A 21,984-nucleotide genomic window follows, 5' to 3' on the forward strand; every position below is an offset into this window, starting at 1 on the left:
ATAGATAATTTAAATAGACAAAATGAATATATCTTGGCGAAATACTTTATTCCAGTTTCTGTCAGCACAAATTGAGTAATAGACAAAATATTTTCCGGCTACCTATTTTATTTTAGGCACTCCGTGTGATCCGTTAATTCAAGATAAATGATCTAATACAGACGAAATTGTCGAACGAGTTCATCTAAACATTTTGTCTGAAAGAGTGTAAAGTTTTAGATGAACATTTCTCCACTCCTCCGTCTAGCTGAAAGAATATAAATTATTTAAATCAACATATTATTGCAATACCTTATCTTAAGCAAGTGACTTATAGACATCGAAACTGGCGATCGTATTAAACTTGATTTTTGATAATAAGTCACGTAAAACAACAAATGTGCTATCAGGTATGTTTCTATCAATGTGGAGGGGAATTCTGAATAAGTGGAGGTGACCCGTTGACTTGCCAAAATTTGGTGCAAAAAATTTAAAAAAAAAAAGTGAAAAATGAAAAATAAAAATCGAAATATAATAAAAAAATGCAAAAGATAAAATGTGAACCGGTGGCCGAACTTATTGGCTCGAATACCAAAGGCAACAAAATCCAAACGTTGAATTCGTTCCTCAACCAGGTACATTCAAGCCACACAAGTTACGATAAGAGCCCGAACCAAAAGGCCAATATATAGTGGAGCTCTGTGCTTTCAACCAAAAGCTCCTCGGCCCAGCACTAAAAATAGTCACAACACCAACAAGTGCGGTGGGTTTGAGTAATCATGGCAAGAACACGATAAGTAGAGCCCTCGGCACCTTATCTTGCCAACTAATCGGACCGCCGGCTGGCAACTCTTTGCGGGATCGGGGCTGCGGGGGCCTCTCTATGGTATATGCTAACACAAATCGGAAAATAACGCCGGGTACGTTTATACTTATCGTAATAGGCAAAACGTCAACGCAGGGTGATTAATGATACCCGCCACTTGACAAGATTATACGACTCGAGAGTATCTTAAATTGGACTATTAAACAAGGTTACAATGCTTTTTGATAATCTAACAGAATATCGAAATGGGGAGACAGATTCTAGCATCCTCTTAAAACAGAAATTCGATTCTTTAATCTAGATGAAAATTTAAATAGTTATATTCAGATTAAAGTAATATTATATTCGAAAAGGCTCTATGTAAAAGAAGGCAGAAATGGTTGAATTTTAAATGTTATATTGATTGAGCTATATTTAAGGGCGGGGGTGAAAGTTAGATCAGAAAAATATTTCAACAACAACTTACGTTTCTTGTCAACCGAATAATGAACATATGTCCTATAGGAATTCTACGCCGATTTCTGAAGAATTTGCAAATACATTAGAATGCGCAGATATCTGTTAATTTATTTAAAATCATAACGTTGTCGACAGAAAGTTGTTAACAATTTCTAAATGTCAGATAGGAAACTGGCTCTCGCGAGCCACTTACGATCCGTTCATGTAAATATGTAAAGACTTTAAGTTAATTGTTTTTGTCTGTTGGGTATAAAAGGAAATGTGGAGCCAGTGCAGAGCGCATTTTACCGGATAAAAATTTAAAATGCAATTGGGTAAGTCAAATGGCGCATAATAAAGACTCAAATAGAATAGATTCAGCGTCGTTTTGTCTTTAGTGAACTTCCTGTGGATAGGTCTGTTGACGATCCCGCAGGCATTCGCCTTGGATGCATGTGCTGGACAAAATTTTGGATATAAAGCTATCGATCCAGCTGATCCCCATGCATACTACTTGTGCCTGGGTTTGGTGGGCAAAATAAGAAATACTTGCGCGGAGGGATTTCGCTTTAATGTGCAAGGACAAAACTGTGCACAAGTCCAGCTGCCAAGCGACCCTGCCCCAAATGCAGCCAGCGGGCCCAATAATCAGTTCAATATAAATCAGAACATAACCCTTGACAGGCCCATCATTTTCAATATCTTCGGCTACCTGTTTAATCGACCCCCGAAACCACATTTCCCCACAACAACGCCACCATCAATCGGAACTACCACTAAAGCTCTCCCCGAACAGAATGAATCCACGACAATAACTCAGTTATTACCAAAAACTACAACACACGGTATAAATACCACTCCAGATGGACTGGACAGTTCTACTCGAAGCTCAACTTCCGGCTCACTGCAGTCTACTGCGACAGTAACTAAACCATCAGAAACTTCTACCGAGAGTTCTAGTTCCAGCAGCGAGGCCTCAGCCTCAGTAGTTCCAGAAACATCATCCAGTTCCGAAGCCTCATCTTCAGTAGTTACAGAAACATCAGAAAGCTCTACTGAGAGCTCTCTTTCAAGCTCTGAGGCTTCATCTTCTTCGGAAGTAACGGACCCATCAGTAAGTTCCACTGAGAGCTCTAGTTCAAGCTCTGAGGGCTCATCTTCTTCTGAAATAACGGAGTCATCAGAAAGTTCCACTGAGAGCTCTAGTTCCAGTTCCAAAGAACCATCGGAAAGTTCCACTGAGAGCTCCAGTTCCAGTTCCGAAGCCTCATCTTCAGTAGTTACAGAAACATCAGAAAGCTCTACTGAGAGCTCTATTTCAAGCTCTGAGGCCTCATCTTCTTCAGCAGCAACGGAACCATCGGTAAGTTCCACTGAGAGCTCTAGTTCCAGTTCCGAGGAACCATCAGAAAATTCCACTGAGAGCTTCAGTTCCAGTTCCGAAGCCTCATCTTCTTCAGCAGTAACGGACGCACCAGAAAGTTCCACGGAGAGCTCTAGTTCAAGTTCTGAAGAACCGTCAAAAAGTTCCACTGAGAGCTCCAATTCTAGTTCCGCGGAACCATCTGAAAGTACCACTGAGAGCTCTAGCTCAAGCTCTGAGGGCTCATCTTCTTCGGAAGTAACGGAACCATCAGAAAGTTCAACTGAGAGCTTCAGTTCCAGTTCCGAAGCCTCATCTCCTTCAGCAGTAACGGAACCATCAGAAAGTTCCACTGAGAGCTCTAGTTCAAGCTCTGAGGGCTCATCTTCTTCTGGAATAACGGAACCATCAGAAAGTTCAACTGAGAGCTCCAGTTCCAGTTCCGAAGGACCATCAGAAAGTTCCACTGAGAGCTCTAGTTCAAGCTCTGAGGGCTCATCTTCTTCTGAAATAACAGAGCCCTCAGAAAGTTCCACTGAGAGCTCTAGTTCCAGTTCCGAAAAACCGTCAGAAAGTTCCACTGAGAGTTTTAGTTCCAGTTCCGAGGAACCATCAGAAAATTCCACTGAGAGCTTCAGTTCCAGTTCCGAAGCCTCATCTTCTTCTGCAGTAACGGACGCACCAGAAAGTTCCACGGAGAGCTCTAGTTCAAGTTCTGAAGAACCGTCAAAAAGTTCCACTGAGAGCTCCAATTCTAGTTCCGCGGAACCATCTGAAAGTACCACTGAGAGCTCAAGCTCAAGCTCTGAAGGCTCATCTTCTTCGGAAGTAACGGAACCATCAGAAAGTTCAACTGAGAGCTTCAGTTCCAGTTCCGAAGCCTCATCTTCTTCAGCAGTAACGCTACCATCAGAAAGTTCCACTGAGAGCTCTAGTTCAAGCTCTGAGGGCTCATCTTCTTCTGGAATAACGGAGCCATCAGAAAGTTCAACTGAGAGCTTCAGTTCCAGTTCCGAAGGAGCATCAGAAAGTTCCACTGAGAGCTCTAGTTCAAGCTCTGAGGGCTCATCTTCTTCTGGAATAACGGAGCCATTAGGAAGTTCCACTGAGAGCTCTAGTTCCAGTTCCGAAAAACCGTCAGAAAGTTCCACTGAGAGTTCTAGTTCCAGTTCCGAAAAACCGTCAGAAAGTTCCACTGAGAGCTCTAGTTCCAGTTCCGATGAACCATCAGAAAGTTCCACTGAGAGCTCTAGTTCAAGCTCTGAGGGCTCATCTTCTTCAGCAATAACGGAACCATCAGGAAGTTCCACTGAGAGCTCTAGTTCCAGTTCCGAAGAACCGTCAGAAAATTCCACTGAGAGCTTTAATTCAAGTTCCGCGGTACCATCTGAAAGTACCACTGAGAGCTCTAGCTCAAGCTCTGAAGGCTCATCTTCTTCGGTAGTAACGGAATCATCAGAAAGTTCAACTGAGAGCTCCACTTCCAGTTCCGAAGCCTCATCTTCTTCAGCAGTAACGGAACCATCAGAAAGTTCCACTGAGAGCTCTAGTTCAAGCTCTGAGGGCTCATCTTCTTCTGGAATAACGGAACCATCAAAAAGTTCAACTGAGAGCTCCAGTTCCAGTTCCGAAGGACCATCAGAAAGTTCCACTGAGAGCTCTAGTTCAAGCTCTGAGGGCTCATCTTCTTCTGAAATAACGGAGCCATCAGATAGTTCCACTGAGAGCTCTAGTTCAAGCTCTGAGGGCTCATCTTCTCCTGAAATAACGGAGCCATCAGAAAGTTCAACTGAGAGCTCCACTTCCAGTTCCGAAGCCTCATCTTCTTCAGCAGTAACGGAACCATCAGAAAGTTCCACTGAGAGCTCTAGTTCAAGCTCTGAGGGCTCATCTTCTTCAGCGATAACGGAACCATCAGAAAGTTCAACTGAGAGCTCCACTTCCAGTTCCGAAGCCTCATCTTCTTCAGCAATAACGGAACCATCAGAAAGTTCCACTGAGAGCTCTAGTTCAAGCTCTGAGGGTTCATCTTCTTCGGAAGTAACGGAATCATCAGAAAGTTCAACTGAGAGCTCCACTTCCAGTTCCGAAGCCTCATCTTCTTCAGCAGTAACGGAACCATCAGAAAGTTCCACTGAGAGCTCTAGTTCAAGCTCTGAGGGCTCATCTTCTTCTGGAATAACGGAGCCATCAGAAAGTTCAACTGAGAGCTTCAGTTCCAGTTCCGAAGGACCATCAGAAAGTTCCACTGAGAGCTCTAGTTCAAGCTCTGAGGGCTCATCTTCTTCTGGAATAACGGAGCCATCAGATAGTTCCACTGAGAGCTCTATTTCAAGCTCTGTGGGCTCATCTTCTCCTGAAATAACGGAGCCATCAGAAAGTTCAACTGAGAGCTTCAGTTCCAGTTCTGAGGAACCATCAGAAAGTTCTACTGAGAGATCTAGTTCCAGTTCCGAAGCCTCGTCTTTTTCTGCAGTAACCGATCAAACAGAAAGTTCTACAGAGAGCTCCAGTCTTAGCTCCGAGGCACTATCGTCTTCATCCGCTGTAACAGAAGCAGTTGAGTCCCCTACCGAAGTTTCTGCTGAAGCCGCAGTTCAATTTCTTCCAATCAGTTTCAATGCTGGAAAACCGGGTGAGAGATTAGAAAACACATTGTTGAGACCAACAGCGCTTGGAGCTAAATTTTCCACTGCTGGAACCAAAGAAAGTTCATATTGCGCCCTTCTGCCAAATGGTGCATACATAAGAGACCCAAAGACCTGTAGTAAATTTTATGTTTGTGCAAATGGACAATCCATTTCTCGAAAGTGTCCTGGAAATCTCAATTTCGACATCGAAAAGAAGATTTGCAATTTACCCAGCCTTGTGGATTGTTCCAAGCAACAGCAACTATTCTCCATGCCAAAATTATTGGAGCTTAGTTCACCCAATGCCGTTGGCATTAGCTCTGAGAACTTGTCAACTTCTGATGGGAGGAAACCATCCTTGGACGCATCATCGACAATTGAAGCAATAAGTGAAACTTCAAAGGATATTTCGTCCGAAAATAATCACTTATTATCTGAAAATCCATTATCAGCCTCTGCAATCACGGAAATTAGGTTGGGTAATTCAACCGAAGAGCACACAAAGCTGAGTTCAGCGGAAGATGACAGCTCCAGCTCTGGGATTGGATTGCAAATCTCTAAACATTTTGCACTAGCAGGACCAGCAATTGAGAACCTTAAACAGTTCAAACCGACCAGCCTCAAGCAAGGTATACGCGAAAAGAATCCTGAGCTGGTTCCATCGGAAATTGAGGAAAGGTCAGTCTGCAGCTCTTTACCAAATGGCGCCTATCTAAGGGACTCCAAGTCGTGTAGCAAATTCTATATATGTGCCAATGGCCACGCGATTTCACGTAGCTGCCCAAAAAATCTGTACTTTGACGTCAAGAAAAAGGTTTGCAATTTCCCCGAACTTGTGGAATGCCTAATAAGCGAAGACCCAAGTAGCAATTATAAAAATCCGTTACCAAAACCCGATAAACATCTGGATGGTGTTCGTATCGTTAAAACCGCGAGTAAAGGAAGCGTATTGCATTCGCCTCCTAAGCCGAAACCATCTTCAGAAAGTGCAATTGTAGTTCCAAAATTATCCAAAATATCAAAGGAGGAAGGCTCCCCATCAGCCACTACTTCCAAAAAATATGTTGTGTCCAGCTCAAAGGTCATAACATCTCCGAGTGCTTCCTCCGATCAGAGTTACACCAGCTCCAAGAAAACTCCGATTCCTGCAGCACCAAGACTACAGCAGGGTAAACCAATTGTAGCTGGGGAAATTAAGTCGCAAGATGCAGAAATAAGTTCGACGAAAAATAAAAACAGCTCCCTAAAAACGGTTGTGTCCAGCTCAAAGGTCATAACATCTCCTAGTGCTTCCGCCGATCAGAGTAACACCAGCTCCAAGAAACCGATTCCAGCAGCACCAAGACTACTGCAGGGTAAACCAATTGTAGCTGGGGAAATTAAGTCGCAAGATGCAGAAATAAGTTCGACGAAAAATAAAAACAGCTCCCTGAAAACGGTTGTGTCCAGCTCAAAGGTCATAACATCTCCGAGTGCTTCCACCGATCACAGTTACACCAGCTCCAAGAAAACTCCGATTCCTGCAGCACCAAGACTACAGCAGGGTAAACCAATTGTAGCTGGGAATATTAAACCGCAAGAACCGGAAATAAAAGGCTCAACGAAAAAAATGAGCAGCTCCCTAAAAACGGTTGTGTCCAGCTCAAAGGTCATAACATCTCCGAGTGCTTCCTCCGATCAGAGTTACACCAGCTCCAAGAAAACTCCGATTCCTGCAGCACCAAGACTACAGCAGGGTAAACCAATTGTAGCTGGGGAAATTAAGTCGCAAGATGCAGAAATAAGTTCGACGAAAAAAAAAAACAGCTCCCTAAAAACGTTTGTGTCCAGCTCAAAGGTCATAACATCTCCGAGTGCTTCCACCGATCAGAGTTACACCAGCTCCAAGAAAACTCCGATGCCTGCAGCACCAAGACTACAGCAGGGTAAACCAATTGTAGCTGGGAATATTAAACCGCAAGAACCGGAAATAAAAGGCTCAACGAAAAAAATGAGCAGCTCCCTAAAAACGGTTGTGTCCAGCTCAAAGGTCATAACATCTCCGAGTGCTTCCTCCGATCAGAGTTACACCAGCTCCAAGAAAACTCCGATTCCTGCAGCACCAAGACTACGGCAGGGTAAACCAATTGTAGCTGGGGAAATTAAGTCGCAAGATGCAGAAATAAGTTCGACGAAAAAAAAAAACAGCTCCCTAAAAACGGTTGTGTCCAGCTCAAAGGTCATAACATCTCCTGGTGCTTCCGCCGATCAGAGTAACACCAGCTCCAAGAAACCGATTCCAGCCGCACCAAGACTACAGCAGGGTAAACCAATGTTAGCTGGGAGTATTAAGCCGCAAGATGCAGAAATAAGTTCGACGAAAAAAAAAAGCAGCTCCCTAAAAACGGTTGTGTCCAGCTCAAATGTCATAACATCTCCGAGTGCTTCCGCCGATCAGAGTAACACCAGCTCCAAGAAACCGATTCCTGCAGCACCAAGACTACAGCAGGGTAAACCAATTTTAGCTGGAAAAATTAAGTCTCAAGACGCAGAAATAATAAGCTCGACGAAAAGTGAGCTCTATAAGAAACCAGCCAGAATACCCAGCACAGGGCACGGCATTATAACAAGAGATCCCACGTTCGTGCCTTCAGGCGTAGAGAGTTCAGATTGCAGTTTCCTACCAAACGGGGCTTTCATAAGAGATTCAAAGCTGTGCGGCAAGTTTTATGTGTGTGCAAATGGTCGTGCCATACCCAAAAACTGTCCAGGAATTCTATATTTCGATATCAAGAAGAGGGTCTGTAATTTCCCCAGCCTGGTGGACTGCAGAAACAACAATAATGTACACACCGCTGCTCCAATCAAACCTTCGACTTCCGCTACCCTGCCGCCAAATACACCAATTCCAGATTGTAGCTCATTGCCAAATGGCGCCTATCTACGGCATCCAAATTCGTGTAGCAAGTTTTATGTTTGTGCGAATGGCCGTGCCATACCTAGAGAGTGCCCCAGAGGCCTTTATATAGACACAGAGATGAAATATTGCGATTTCCCCAGACGAGTGGCATGTTCCTTAGATGAGGCACAGAGCCCAAGCCGTGCTCAGGGTCTAGAAAATATCGCAGCAACATCCCTTGGTCAGCCCGACTGTAGCGATAAGCCCGATGGAACCACTCTGCGCGACTCGAAACAGTGTAATAAGTATTATATCTGCGTAAGAGGAATTCCAACTACCCATTTCTGTGCGCCTGGCAAATGGTTTGACCTCAATCGCCAGGTCTGTGACCCAAAGCGTCTGGTCGAGTGCAGTAATTGAGTGGGTAGAGCTCATTATATGAAGTAAGAGTATTATGGATTATGTATATGGTATAATAGGTGAAGGGCTATCAATTTGAATAAGAATATATTATAGAACTGGTTATGGTGTTTGTTATTTATAAGGATATAATGCAAAATGTTATCCAGTGTATTCCGACAAAAGTATTTACATTACTTAATGTCTTCTACAGGGAATAAATCAAATATTTTAACATCCTGACTTTTCACATCTTGAATTATATTCCAGACTTTGTCGTTGTGGTATACACTAATCGAATCAGTTATATTTTGATTAATTCAATTTTCTTCCAAGATACTTGCAGACTCCCTGGCGTCAGTTGGGCCTGGGACGTGTAAGTCCTTGAAGTGTGGCGACAAATTACGGGACAGGGCGCAAACCACTTCTTTAGGGCGGAGAGGGGTTGAAATCGATTTTGTTTCAAGACAGTTCACGTGACAGAACTCAAGACAGAACGTTTAGACGCCCAGCAACGATTCGAGTTACATATGAGCCAAGTGATAAGAAACGCCGACACCTCATCAAGAGCCACCCCGGAACAGCCCTTGTCACAGTTAGTGGCTGCTGCACAGGCAAAAGGACATTTGAAAATAACTAAAAAACAAAAATAAGAGGATTGGCTAACTTTAACTGTTAGATTTGAAATGATCTCTTAACTACGATTCAAGTTTTACAAAAAAAATTCAAATGTATTTATGGCTGACCCCGTTTGACATTGTTAGATTAGGTAGCTCAATAAGGGAATTAGGCGCCAAAAACTTGAGTACAGTAAAATAGTATTATAAATGCCAGAGCCAGAGCGAGCTGCAGGCAATGCAGACAACAGAGAGAGGGAGAGAGAGAGAGAGAGAGAGAGAGTGAATGAGAGTCAGAGAGAGCTTATGGGGTGCGCCCAACTGCGCGCTCTTTATGGTGGTGGTTGGTAACTTGGTAGCCGCATCAACGCCGGCTATTGTCAAAATGTTGCCAAAGGTCGCAGTCGGTGTTCGTATTCAACGGGCAAACTGACAGCTTTCGATTCGAAAATAACATTTGTGAACAAGCGTTTAACAGTGAAATGTTAGTGAGATTCGATTGAAATACGAATGGAATCGCTAAGCTGTTAAGCATTTACAGTTTCTTAGAAATAAACTGTTAACTGACGCGCTGCTATTTTCAGGCATTTCAGTTGGCCGTCCATAGTGTCATCTCGCTCGCACTGAACACAACATTCAATCGATAAACTTAACAGTGGGCTGCCAACTTAAACATAAATGTATGATGCTAACTCAGCGGTCATTGGGGCTAGTGACGAGTAGACTCAGTAGCAGTCGCAGTGTCAGCGTTGAGACGTCCAGACGGAAATGTGCAAACATTAAAAGCGCCACAAATTATATTCCGCTGTGCGCTTGTGTGTGTCCTGTGAAATGTGAAAATGTTAAAATGCAATGCACATAAATAAATGCAAGTGCTGCAACGCAAAAACAACGCATCTTCAAACTGAAATTCAACAAATAAAAGCGAAAGCCAAGTGCAAGTTGAGACGAGTACAAACAGTTGCCGTTTTGCCGTTTTGCCGTTGTACTTAGTGTGAGTATTTGGCAACGGGCGTTAACGAAGGCGCAAGCACACAGGTAATATTTTTTAACAGCAACTTTTGTCGTTGATTTTTCTGAACTTTAACTACGGCAAGCGACAACAACAACAATAACAACAACAAAAAATACAGAGAACGAGCATAAAAAATAACTGGCACTGTAGTAAAAGTAAATTGAGAAAGTAGCGAGTAAAAGCGCCACACGACCCCCCCGCTTCCAAATGCCCTGCAGCAGTGGTAGCAGCAGCAGCAGCAGTAGCAGCAGCAAGTGCTTTGTCGCTGTTGAGGGTTCTTGTTGTTGTAGTTGAAGTCGCTTGTCGCTTGTCGTTTGCGCCTGTGCCGGGGGTTGCTTGGTTTCAACGCGGCACTTGCCTACGTGTGTGTGCGTGTGTTTGTAACGGTTAATCTCATTCATCAGAGAGTCGAGTTTTACACATTTTTACGCCTGCGAGTATACTACGTTAGCAACGAGCAGTGCCGATGACTCGCTCGCTGCCCTCCCCGCGCACCCTTAACTTTAACAGCACTCTCTTGCGTGAGGGAAAGAGAGAGAGAGAGAGAGAGAGTGAGAGAGAGTCGCAAGCAATGCACAAAAGCCGCTGTTAATGTTGTCCGCTCGCTTGCACGCACAGTGCTAAAGGCGCAGTTAGTGGTCGATTTTAAAAGTCCTTCACGTAGCGACTTAGTCATGTATGTGTGCGTGTATACACTGTAAAAGTAGTGCCAAGCGCTGTACATAGGCACAAGTATAATAACATATACATATGCTTAGAGGAATACATACAAATATACATATTAATGTTGTATATGTCAGATTTTCGTAGCCAGGGTCAGGGTGTGTGTAATGGAATATCATTTCGTTGCGTTTTTTTATGTATTATACATTTCCAGACAAACAGAGTTTGCGGCAGGTGCGAGTATACCCAGTTGAACAGTGTAAAGTTAGTTTATGCCCATACGCATATACGGATTCGTACTCGCACATGCGTATCCTCAGTCGTATTAATCATTAAAATGACCTCGACCCTTTCTAGCTTCGCCCCCACGCCCCAGCATTTCCTCTCGACGCCCAAAATGTCGGCCAGGGATGCTGGATATGTCGCCTGTCAGCTTTTGTGCCCAAATGAGAAAACTGCCAACTGCTAAACAGAAAAATAAATAAATAAATGTGATTGCGATTGCGGCTTGTTGTTGCGAATTTTGTTGACAGTCGCCCCAAACCTGATACCCTGCCGCCCGCCCCCTTATTGCCATGGCTTAAGCTATTAATCTGTCCGCATCCAAATCGAATACATGTATTTTCATATTATTTTCCCTTTTTCTTCTTTTTTTTTTTTTGCATACATACATGATTTAGTTTTGCGTTCGTTCTTGTCGTCAACCTAGTCCTGGTTGTATCGGGTCTTGGCATCTTGGGATTGACCCAGTTGTCACTCGTTCAAGCACTAAGCCATTTCCTCACCAAGCCCCATTTTGTCATCGCGCACAATCCTATCTCCAGTTGTATCTGATTTGGCACTTTTGGCGCTCAAGGAAATAAGCGTTATAAGTGGTTTCCGAGAGTCTTTGTGGGGAAAGGGGATTGTCTAGTGGATTGTTAATCAAATATTGACAGCAAATCAGAGTGTGTAACGCAGGCGGAAAACGGCAGAGTAACAGATAAATGTACTGAATAAAGTTGGACTAATTTATGGTAGAGGCGTGCCGGAAAGATTTCCGAATGGTTCTTTCTTAACTTTTCAAAATTTCATTTTAATGATGGATTCCCTTAACATAGAATAAACAAATCAGCTAGTTATTAAATGGTGTCATGCTAGTTAAAGTCCAGAAATGTGTGGGACTAGAGTTTTATTGTCCAGATAGCACCTGCCAGGCGCGTATCTTGTTGTCCGAGTAGCCAGCAAAGAGTGTCTGGCCATCTATGGACCAGGCCAGCGATAGGCACTGCGGCAGATCGCCTTTAGCCGTTGGCGGCACATCCTCCAGCCACAGATCAAATGCAGCTTTCTTCGAGGCCAGATCCCATACAATTATCGATGAGCCGCAGGCAACACAAAGCCAGTAACGACATGGTGAAAAGGACATGGCATTAACCACATCATGATGATCCAGCGGATACAGATTGCGGCCATCGCTCAGATCCCAAAAGAGCACCTTGGCATCCTTGCCGCCCGATGTGCACAGCGAGCCGTCCGGCGAGACGGCCACCGTGGAGAGGTACCCAGTGTGTCCATGATGATTATTACGCAGCTTGCAGTGGGTCAAGTCCCAGACCTTCACGGTGCGATCCCAGCCGCACGAGACGATCAACGGATTGGAATGCTTGGGTGAGAAGCGCACGCAAGATATCCAATCGGTGTGGCAGTCATCAGTTATGGTATACTTGCAATCCGCCAGCGTGTTCCACAGCTTGATGGTGCGGTCACGCGAGCCCGAGACTATCTGTCGATTGTCAGGGGAAAAGGCCACCGAAAGCACGTCCTTGGCATGTCCCTCAAAGCGATGCGTCGTGGCGCTGGCAGTCAGATCCCACAGCCGGATGGTGCGATCCCAGGAGCCGGACAGCGCAAAATTGCCATCGGATGAGAGCACCACGTCGCTGATGAAGTGCGAGTGTCCATAGTTCCGCTTCAGCGTATAACCGTAGTTATTCTGGCTCTCACGCGTCAACCGCCACACGATGATAGTCTTGTCCCGGGACGACGAGACCAACAGATCCGGATCGTACGGATGCGGCGCCACCTGAGTAACCCAGCCACTGTGGCCGGAAAGGACACCAGCTAATTGTATGACCTCTGGCATATTGTTTGTTTTTTTTCCTATTTTTGTTATTTTTCAAATTTTCAAGCTTTGTATTTATTTCCTTATTTATAGATCAATCCCAGTTTATGAAAGGATTGCCTAGTTTGCAGTTTCAAGAATATCCAGAATGTCAGAATATTTTCAGAGATTTTTTCGGCTTGATCTAGTTATATTTTCTTGTCGTTCTTTCTGCTTGTTGTTGGACTCAATCTAATTATTAGTAATATTTAAAAGTATCCCTTTCTATGGTGCTATCCTATCTGAAAACACTTCGGTATTTATTGTCCAATCGTATATCAAAAAAAAAACAAGGTATACCTCTTGTTGTTGATATAAAGTGAAGATATATAGAATGAGATGTCCAGCATGAGTGTGATGATGATAGTAAAGAAACATAAATAGTCGCCATTTTGGCGGCCATCTATCAATATTTAAAGTCTTGGCAATTGCTCTACATAATTTCGATTGGGGTGGGTGCACGTGTTCCGTCCCTTCCCTTCGTGCGCTCCTTCATTTAAGGGCGATGACGTAAAATGAAAAATGACGTTAAGCAACGCGAAAGCTTTGCCAGACGTCGGCACCTGAAACAAAAGCCCAAAAAGGTAAAGGATAAAGAAGAAACCAGTTAAAAATTGCTTTAAAATGCACATGCATAAGTGCGTGTATGTGTGTATTTGTGTGCGTGTGTGTGTGTGAGTTTGTGTCTGACTGTCTGTGTGTGAGTATTGAGCGGGCGCTGGCCAAAACAATGCGGCTTTTCGACGACTCGCTTGAAAAATTACTCATACGGCAATGAAATACGAAAGTGTGTGTGAGTGTGTGTGTGTGTGTGTGTGTGTGTAAGTGTGGATGGCGCCAGCAGCGCTCTGTTGTTGCTGGCATCGGCTGTTGGCAGTCGCCATTCAGCAGACAAATGGACACGGCCAAAGACGGGTGGCTAGACTGACGGGCAGACCCAGCAAGAGGGGGTGAGGGGGGCAGCGAGAGGGGCGTATGGGGAAGGGGAGGGCGCAAATTGAGACAGAGACACGGAGCAAGAGTACTTTTTGCATTCGCCGGCGAGTTGTTTAGGGTGCATGCGGGTGTTGGATAAAGTGTTGCCAACACACATAAAAACACTTTGCCGTTACATATAAAGTAATTTCTTTTGTTTACAGGAGACCAGCAGTTAATATAGATGTGTATGTATGTGTGTGTATCAGTGTATATGTGCGCTTTTATGTTGCCTTTCTTCTTTTTGTTTTTTGTGGATTTAATGTACTGTTGTTAATGGAAATTTCGTTATGCGAGCCACAGCGCTGATTATTTATTTATATTTATAGTTTCCCTTAATATTTGCCGCTCTAATATATCTGACATTGTTTTTTTTTTTGTGAGGTTCTTTGATATTCTGACTGCTTTATGGAATACTATATATATCAAGCCCGATCCTTACCGGGAATTTATTTATTTCCGTTAATTTAAGCCGAAACTTTTCTAAATGCAACTCTCTTTTGGAATCTGATAATTTTGATATATAGTTTAGTGGAAAATTCGTTAAAGAGCTTTGTAAAAATTCATCTTTACGTTTTGCAGACTCTTAAGAAAATATACATCCCAGTGAGAAATGGGTGGAAAGCTGATTTACAATTTTAATGTGAATCCGTTGCCTATGCATGTATAATTATTCCATGTAAGCGTATACAATTTTTATAGTATGCATATACTTGTGTATTCGTATGTGTATGCATATGTGTGTATGTATTTATGAATGTACGCAGGCCAGGTTTACTTCCCGCTGCTCTGCACAAATTTAAGAAAAAACGTAGTTTAAAAATTATATTGTTCTCTGCGATTCTCATGAATTCATGTAGGCTTTGCAGATCTTTCTGCTTCGACAGAAAGTCAAGTGAAGTGTTACAAATGTTTTGTGGAATGTATTACTCTTTTTTATGTATATGGGATACATGTAAGTATATCTAGTACGCAAATATATCTTTATATATAAAACTGTTTGTCCTGATTGGTGATCAATGGACAGCCCAAATTAGAAGAGCTGGGTAGCTGAAATGAATACGCGTTTTAGCGGTTTGGGGAACTCCACCAGCAACTATGGAAATTTGGCGGACAATTTTCACCTGTTTTGTTTCTTGTCGGCTTCGAATTCATTTTCAGAGATCTTTGTTAACATTAATTTGATACGTTTTTCGCAAAATATCCGCTCTTGGATGAAAAATGCTGGTCAAATGTTTAATGGACGAAAGTTTACTTTTCGGCTTCAAGTTTCTCAACACAAAAAGAAAATGAGTGTAAAGCGTTCTTTCCAACTTTTGGTTTTTTATTCGATGGACTCTGGATATATACAAAAAAGGCGTGGACTTTAAGGTAGTACGGGTAAATTTAAATATTTCACGGACAAGAACTGGATAAAAGGTTTATTTACAATTTTAGGCACAAAACTTGCCACGGGAAACACAGCCGGGATATTGCCGCTAGTGTATGTGTATATGTTTGTTTGTACATATGCGTACATGTTTGCATGTATATATGTGTTTATATATGTATGAATAAATATATTTGAGTCCATATGTGTACTTTTTGTTTACCAAGCGCAGAATAAGTTTACTTTTTGCTGCGCTGCAAGTTAAATTTATAAATTATAAATATATAGAATTATAGAATTATTTTGCACATATTGTCATATAATATTTATATATTAATAAGAATAATATTATATATGTTAATAAAAATATACGTAAAGGCAATTTAGGCCTGGCCACGGGATATTTCCCAGCTATTAATATTTCTTCTTCAGTCTAGAAATGTCATTTGAGCGCGCCTCATAAATAATATGAACTAAATAATAGCAACTAAATTAAAACATAAATAAAAAGGGGCAAACGTGTATGTATTAGTGCACACACCATGCATATAGAGACCTAAATAAGACACAGGAATAAAACTCCAAAGCAATTGCCCGATGAAACCCCGCAGGGCCATTAATTGTATGCTACTCTACAATTTCTCTCTTGCTTTGTACACTCTGCCATTGTGTTTTCCATTTTGTGTGCCATGTTTTACGCACACACATACAGAACACACAGTCACACACACACACACACACGCACACTTGTCAGTTGTTATTGTTGCTGTTGATAGTTTTGTTTGTTTCGCCTGGCTAAAGCCGCTTTAGACGCGTTGTTGCTTTTGGGCTTTAGTTCCTTTTTGTTGATACGCTGTCGGTGTTTGTAATTTATGCGGCTTCTGACGCCTTCCCTCCTGTCCAGTCCATCAACATGAACAACATCGGTTCGGAGTGATATAACAACAATTACAATTTACGTTCATTTGGGGCTAGCAAAAAGCGAAAACTCTGTCGGCTTTTAACCACACATCGATTGATATTTATCTAAACAGTTTTCGATTCCCATAGCTTAAAACTCTTATAATATTATTGCTTTTATTTTTCTATTCATTTACGGTTGCAGCTTCAATTTATTTTCATTAATTAATTACGAAAAACGAAGGGATATTAAAAGAATTTCGAGCATTAGCCGTTGACCAAGCCAAGCCAAGCCAAATTGGTTGCCATGGCTGCCCGAACAACAGCAACAACACAACACAAAGTTCAAATTGATACTTCCACATCCTGTCTATACACTGCAATTCAATATTTAGTCGTTGGGTCTTACTTTGTTTCACTTAGCTTCTATAATTAACTCTAATTATCGCTAATGAAAATTGTTAGCACCCAAATAACCTTGATAATCTATAGGTATGAGTTCTGTTCGAGTATATGTAACGTCTTGCAGGATTGCTTTAATTTTAAAGAACAATTTACTCAAATCAGATGTCCTGAGCTTTGAAAAGAGCGCTTGCAGCCAAATTTGTTAGTCTACTTGGCAGGAGAAGTCAAAACGTGCAGCGGGAAAAGTCAGAAAAACTATAATCAAATTTAATTAAAGGCGAAATTGGAGCGCTCGAAGGATAACAAACAGTGAACGTGTATGTGACACATCTAAAGTCCGAGGCATGAATGGTCCAGCAGATGCGAGAGAGCAACAGACTGAGAGGAATAGAGAGAGAGAGAGAGAGAGACAACTAGCGAGGGAATAGGAGAAATGCTGCAAGCAAATAAAGCACAACAAAATATGTGTGATACATTTTTTTGCTGCTGCTGTTGCCTCTGTGCCCGATTCTGTTGCTGCTACTGGCTTCTCATTATTATTTTGCCTTTTATGTGGCACAAGAATAGAGTGAGTGCGGCGCGTGGTGAGGTGAGGTCGGGTCGGCACGGTCAGGGGGTACACGCCCCGCCAGCAGCGACCCGGTCTGCTCGGGGGCTGCCGTTGATTTCTAATGTGATAAACTTTTGATGGCACAAAGGCGCTGCCATGCCAGCTGCTCTCCCGTAGCGCACGGCCTGCAGCAAACCACTGTATAGCATAGCCGAGCATAGCCGCCGCATCCGCACCCTCACCCGCACCCGCACCCTCACCCGCACCCGCACCCGCACCCGCAGCCACCCCTCAGCTTTGCTAAGGAAATTATTTTACGGCTGCAGCTGGGTCGGGCGGCTCTCTAAAAACCAACGCCAGTTTCTTATTGCCCAGTCATGCAGTTGAGTCTTGTTATTATTTCAAGCGGACAGGCACACGCACACGCACTATGTGGCTAGGGTTCGAGCTTCAATAATAAACTAGGCACCGCAGCGTATACGTAATATCTCATTTGCTTTTAAATGCGCATACGCCACCGGGGCACGTCCAGGGCTGAGCTTTCCTCTGGCATCTGAATAATTTTATGCATCGATTTTCCGATTTGTGTGATACTTATGAATCGCTGGAGCCGGGAACACTCAGAAACAGGCAGAGGAGAGAGTGAGAGAGAGAAGTGGGAGAGGCAGAGAGCCGAAATAATGTAATATCTGTAGAACCTGTCAATAACTTGGTAACAGATTAAACGAAAATAACTCCTTTTTATCTTAAACTACTGATTATCTTCAAGCTGCAGCTGAACTTGAAAGGAGTACAGTTAGTTTTTGTGACCTTATATTATTAATTCATCAACTAATAGATCAATTTTAATTTAAACTAGAAAGAATAGGTATTATACCTTGGTAGAGGCTATTACCATTTTGTCATGAATTGTGTTCAGTACGTCTCCGACCCCATAAAGAATAAATATCGTTTAGATTCTCAGCTCTTAAAGCTATCATCGTGAGACTTTACTTGGTTAATATGTCGGAAGCCGCCGGGTCGGACCACAGCTATATGATGAGCTGAAATAGGTACGATCGGGCGGAAGACAGGTTCTTGATATATGCAAAATCCTATCACTATCGGACCACTATATCATATAGCTTCCATAGGAAAGATCGGTCGAAAGGCAGATTCTTGTATGGCAAAATATTCTGTTCGTCCAAGATATTTTCGTCAACTTCGGCATTTGCTAACTTCACTATTCTCACATATCTGCCAAAACCGTAAGGCAAATGCAAACAAGCATATTTCTTCTTCATATCCTTACTTTCGCGTTTCCAATTTGTATACAATACTTTTATGGCTAGGAGCGTAAAATGTCACATGGTTGAATGTTGTTCGGCATATCTTAAAACTAAGTTGTTACCTCAAGAACTCGTTTTAAGACGGAAACATAATATAGACGTCCAACATAGCTGGGTTTGTTAAAGATATCTTAAAACACAAAACACAATATCTTACAAAAATTAAAGTAAATAAAGTATATCTATTCTAGCCGCGCCGCATTAGTTACTTTAAAATCCTAAATGTGGAAAACTGTATGAACTCAAAAAAAATAATAATCATAATTTACTTTAGAACTGAATTTGGTTTTTCAATTGCGAGCTTAGATTTTAATTATTGCTGCTTCTATGTAAAAATGCAATTTCTAATTGCTTTGCATTTCGCCCTCTTTTTTGCAGGCTTGATGATAAATGCAGCCGCTGACAATTAATATGGAATCGAGCGAAATGTCGAAACGAGCATTTGGCTGAGCATAAAACATTGCGCATACGCCGCGTGGTCCGCAGAGGGGGAAACTCATAAATGAATGCTTTTAATTGCGAAACAATGACGTTTGCCAGAACAAATACGGAGAGCATAAAAGCAACAACGGTTGCTAGATCAACGGCAACAACAACAAAAACAAAAACAAACTTTTTGACCAGCTGCAGCTGTGAAATTTGTGAAAATCGCGAAATTTGAGCCAGCAGAATGCTGCTGATGCCAACATCGTGTGGCCCCGGGCCGCCAGCGGACGCACACGCCGTTGACCCTAGCCCAGCACAGGAACGTACACGCAGTCGACTGCGTGAACTGGCAGAGACCCAGAGCCCAACTGGCCTGGCAACAACGGGCATTCCCAAATGGCTTCTAATGCTGCTCATGCTCATTGCCATTGTGGCCCAAACGCCGCAGAGCCAAGTGGCTGCCGAGAAGAGCAAACACTGTGAGTATTTACCACCATTTATGTATATATATATATATATTTATGTTTTAGCCAAAGATCGAAGTTTTGCACAACTTTTACCCTTGTTCTGTGTCCACTTGAATTTCGGAAAACAATTTGTCCCTTTTCTCAGCGCTCAACTTTTGCGACAAGCAGCAAATAATTTCGTTGGCAAAAATAAAACTTTGCTCTTATTTATATTGAGGGTGGCAAATTCCATTTTGACATTAATAATTCGATTAATTTTCAATACTGTGTTATGCCCCGAAAATTGAAGAAGTCCATGTGGAAAGTGGAGCCTTAGTTTCCCAAATGTGATATGAGAGCAGAGACAGAGACAGAGACTGAGACAGAGACAGGTTTGACTAGTTGGGCTTGTTGTCAGGCTTGATTCTGTACACGTTCTAATTGAAATACTGCCCGGCATTCAAGTAATAAAGAAAATTGTTATCTTTTGGCCAACAATCGATGTGCAATATGTCAACTGTGCTGACAGCCTGCCGAGCCCAGGCAAACGTGATACATTTTGGCATTTTGTCTCGCTTTTGTTTTGTTTTTTTATGTGCTTCTCTTTTGTGGTCTTTGTCACAAAATATTTGTTTACAATTTGAATATTTCTTTGCCTCTCTCGGGCAGAACAATAAAACTCCATCGAGGAAATGTAATAAAAGTGCATGAAAATGTTGCTAAAAATCAAAAAAAATAAAAGCAAAATGCTTGCACTATAAAATACACACAAACAAGAACACGGCGTATGTGTGTGTGTGTGTGTATTTTTTTTGTGGTAATTCATACACATTGTACATATTGTTTATGCGAAGAATAAACAACATATAAATGCGATTTTACGATGAGGCGGCAACTTGCATACTAAACAGCTCGACACACACACACACACAGACACACACACACACACACACACACACACACTCACACTGACTTGCACGAGCATGCGTGTGTGTGTGCTGGAATGTCTTCGGTCCAAGCAAGTCTTAAAGTTGACAAAAACCCCCACAACATTTTAATCAAAGCTGCAATAACAAGAAATCTTTCGCATTTTACTTCTTATTAGCAACAAATAAAAAAGTCATACGTTAAACGTATGAGAATTTCTTATACCCTGCCAAACAGCTAAAATATGACTATATACATATATAATAAAATCTGCATTTATTTAACTCAGTTTGATTAATGTTACAAGTCTGAATATTAAATGATGTTTTTGGCGAATGTCAAAACTCACGCAAAATACATTCCGAATTTTTTTGATTTGTTGCTTATCAAAGTTACATAATGCGTTGTTTACATAGTCTTCAATCATTTCATATTTCGCACACACACATGCACACATTTCCAAATGGGGTGTGGCTTTTGGGGAGGCTGAAACATTGCATTGCAATTGCTGGCAAATGAAATGAAATCGCTGGAGCGTTGCGACGACGACGGCGACGAAAGTTGTTGCCGCAAATTATTTCCGTATTTTAGCATTAAATCATAATTAAAAATTTCAAGTAAAACAACTTACAAGTCGACGTCGACGTCGACGTCGCGACGTTCGCAGCAGCGAAACTTTGCGCTGTGCAAAAGTTGTTGCCTACTTTTTTGGGCATGTTTCCGGTTGCCGCTGCCCGCTGCTGCTGCTGCTGCTGCTAGCAGCGCTGCCTGCTGCGCTATACGCTTCTAATTGCAAGCTCGGGTGACGGCTCGGATTTTCTCTGCTGCCTGTTGTTTGTGTTCTTGTTGCAATTCTTCTTCTTGCTCGTTTCCGGAGGCGACATAAAAACAACAACAAGCACAATGCTTAGCGCGCCGTTTCTGTTGCTGCTGCTGTTTTTGCGACTGCGTCTGCTGTTTGCTGTGCCCATACACACACACGCGCACGCATCAACCCGCTCCTCCCTTGTTGGCCATCCGCAGCAGACTTGCGGCTTACGTGGCGTATACTTAATTTTCTCATGCTCATTGCCAGGCGCGTTATAACAATTTTTTTTTTCGCTGCGCACTGCACTTGGCCAAAGGGGCGACGGTGCTCGGGCCAAAGGCTGCCGCTGTCGCTGTCGCTGTCGCTGCCTCTGCCGCAGCCTCTGTCTCGGCTGGCAGAATGGAAGGTTTTCTCAACTCGTTCAACAAAATGTTGTACAAAAGTTTCATAATTAATTTCATGTTAAGTGGCAATGCGAAACGTAACGTAGGCAGTTCCTGCAACTCCGATTGCCCCCGCAGGCCCGCCCCCCTTCAAGCTCTGCCACACCCCGCCCCATTTGCACATCGTTCCGCCCGCTGCTCGCCACAGTCGTGTATTTTTTGGACCGTTGTCTTTAATTTGAATTGTCATTTCCTGTCTCAAACACTCGACGCCACTCGCTTGTTGCCGCTGCACCCTTCCCCCCGTTCCGTCCGCACACTCACACATTTGTCGGTTCTCTAGCGGTCTGCCAGCCATCCGGCTGACTGCCACGCCCCGTCGCCGTCGCCGTCGCTGCTGCTGGTGCTGCTGCTGGTGATGCGCACGTTCAACTTGATTAGCGTAACTTGTAATGACTCGCACGAGCTGCGACTCAGGGCAAACTTGTTGGAACCCGGTGTCCCTGGTTCGCTGTT

The 21,984-nt window shown here is 42.9% G+C and overlaps 3 protein-coding genes across 4 annotated transcripts in view; 2 read left to right on the top strand and 1 right to left on the bottom strand.

The window, feature by feature from the left end:
• Nucleotides 1-1,532: 1,532 nt before the first annotated feature.
• Nucleotides 1,533-8,756, top strand: Muc68D (Mucin 68D). 2 transcript variants are annotated; one of them, XM_064695578.1, is made up of 3 exons: nt 1,533-1,578; nt 1,642-7,776; nt 7,810-8,756. In XM_064695578.1, exons 1-3 carry the CDS (start codon nt 1,569-1,571, stop codon nt 8,532-8,534), a joined length of 6,870 nt encoding a protein of 2,289 aa, XP_064551648.1. In that variant the 5' UTR covers nt 1,533-1,568; the 3' UTR covers nt 8,535-8,756. The 2 variants fall into 2 exon arrangements, with proteins under 2 accessions (XP_064551648.1, XP_064551647.1); XM_064695577.1 differs by having other exon boundaries at nt 1,642-8,756.
• Nucleotides 8,757-8,876: 120 nt separating this feature from the next.
• loaf (lost and found) overlaps nt 8,877-21,984 on the top strand; it is a 37,959-nt gene continuing 24,851 nt past the window's right edge. The window contains exons 1-3 of the mRNA XM_064695580.1: nt 8,877-9,108; nt 9,715-10,168; nt 18,857-19,383. Of these exons, the coding sequence (XP_064551650.1) occupies nt 19,149-19,383 (235 nt within the window). The 5' untranslated portion in view covers nt 8,877-9,108; nt 9,715-10,168; nt 18,857-19,148. The remainder of the gene's footprint in view (nt 9,109-9,714; nt 10,169-18,856; nt 19,384-21,984) is intronic.
• Nucleotides 11,819-13,021, bottom strand: LOC135437584 (small ribosomal subunit protein RACK1-like). The gene has a single exon (XM_064695565.1). The coding sequence runs from the start codon at nt 12,931-12,933 to the stop codon at nt 11,980-11,982; it is 954 nt and encodes a 317-aa protein (XP_064551635.1). The 5' UTR covers nt 12,934-13,021; the 3' UTR covers nt 11,819-11,979.

Source organism: Drosophila montana, unplaced genomic scaffold, assembly GCF_035044405.1.
Source record: "Drosophila montana isolate Dmon_TW-CO22-7 unplaced genomic scaffold, ASM3504440v1 contig_3829_1, whole genome shotgun sequence".
Classification (NCBI taxonomy): domain Eukaryota; kingdom Metazoa; phylum Arthropoda; class Insecta; order Diptera; family Drosophilidae; genus Drosophila; species Drosophila montana.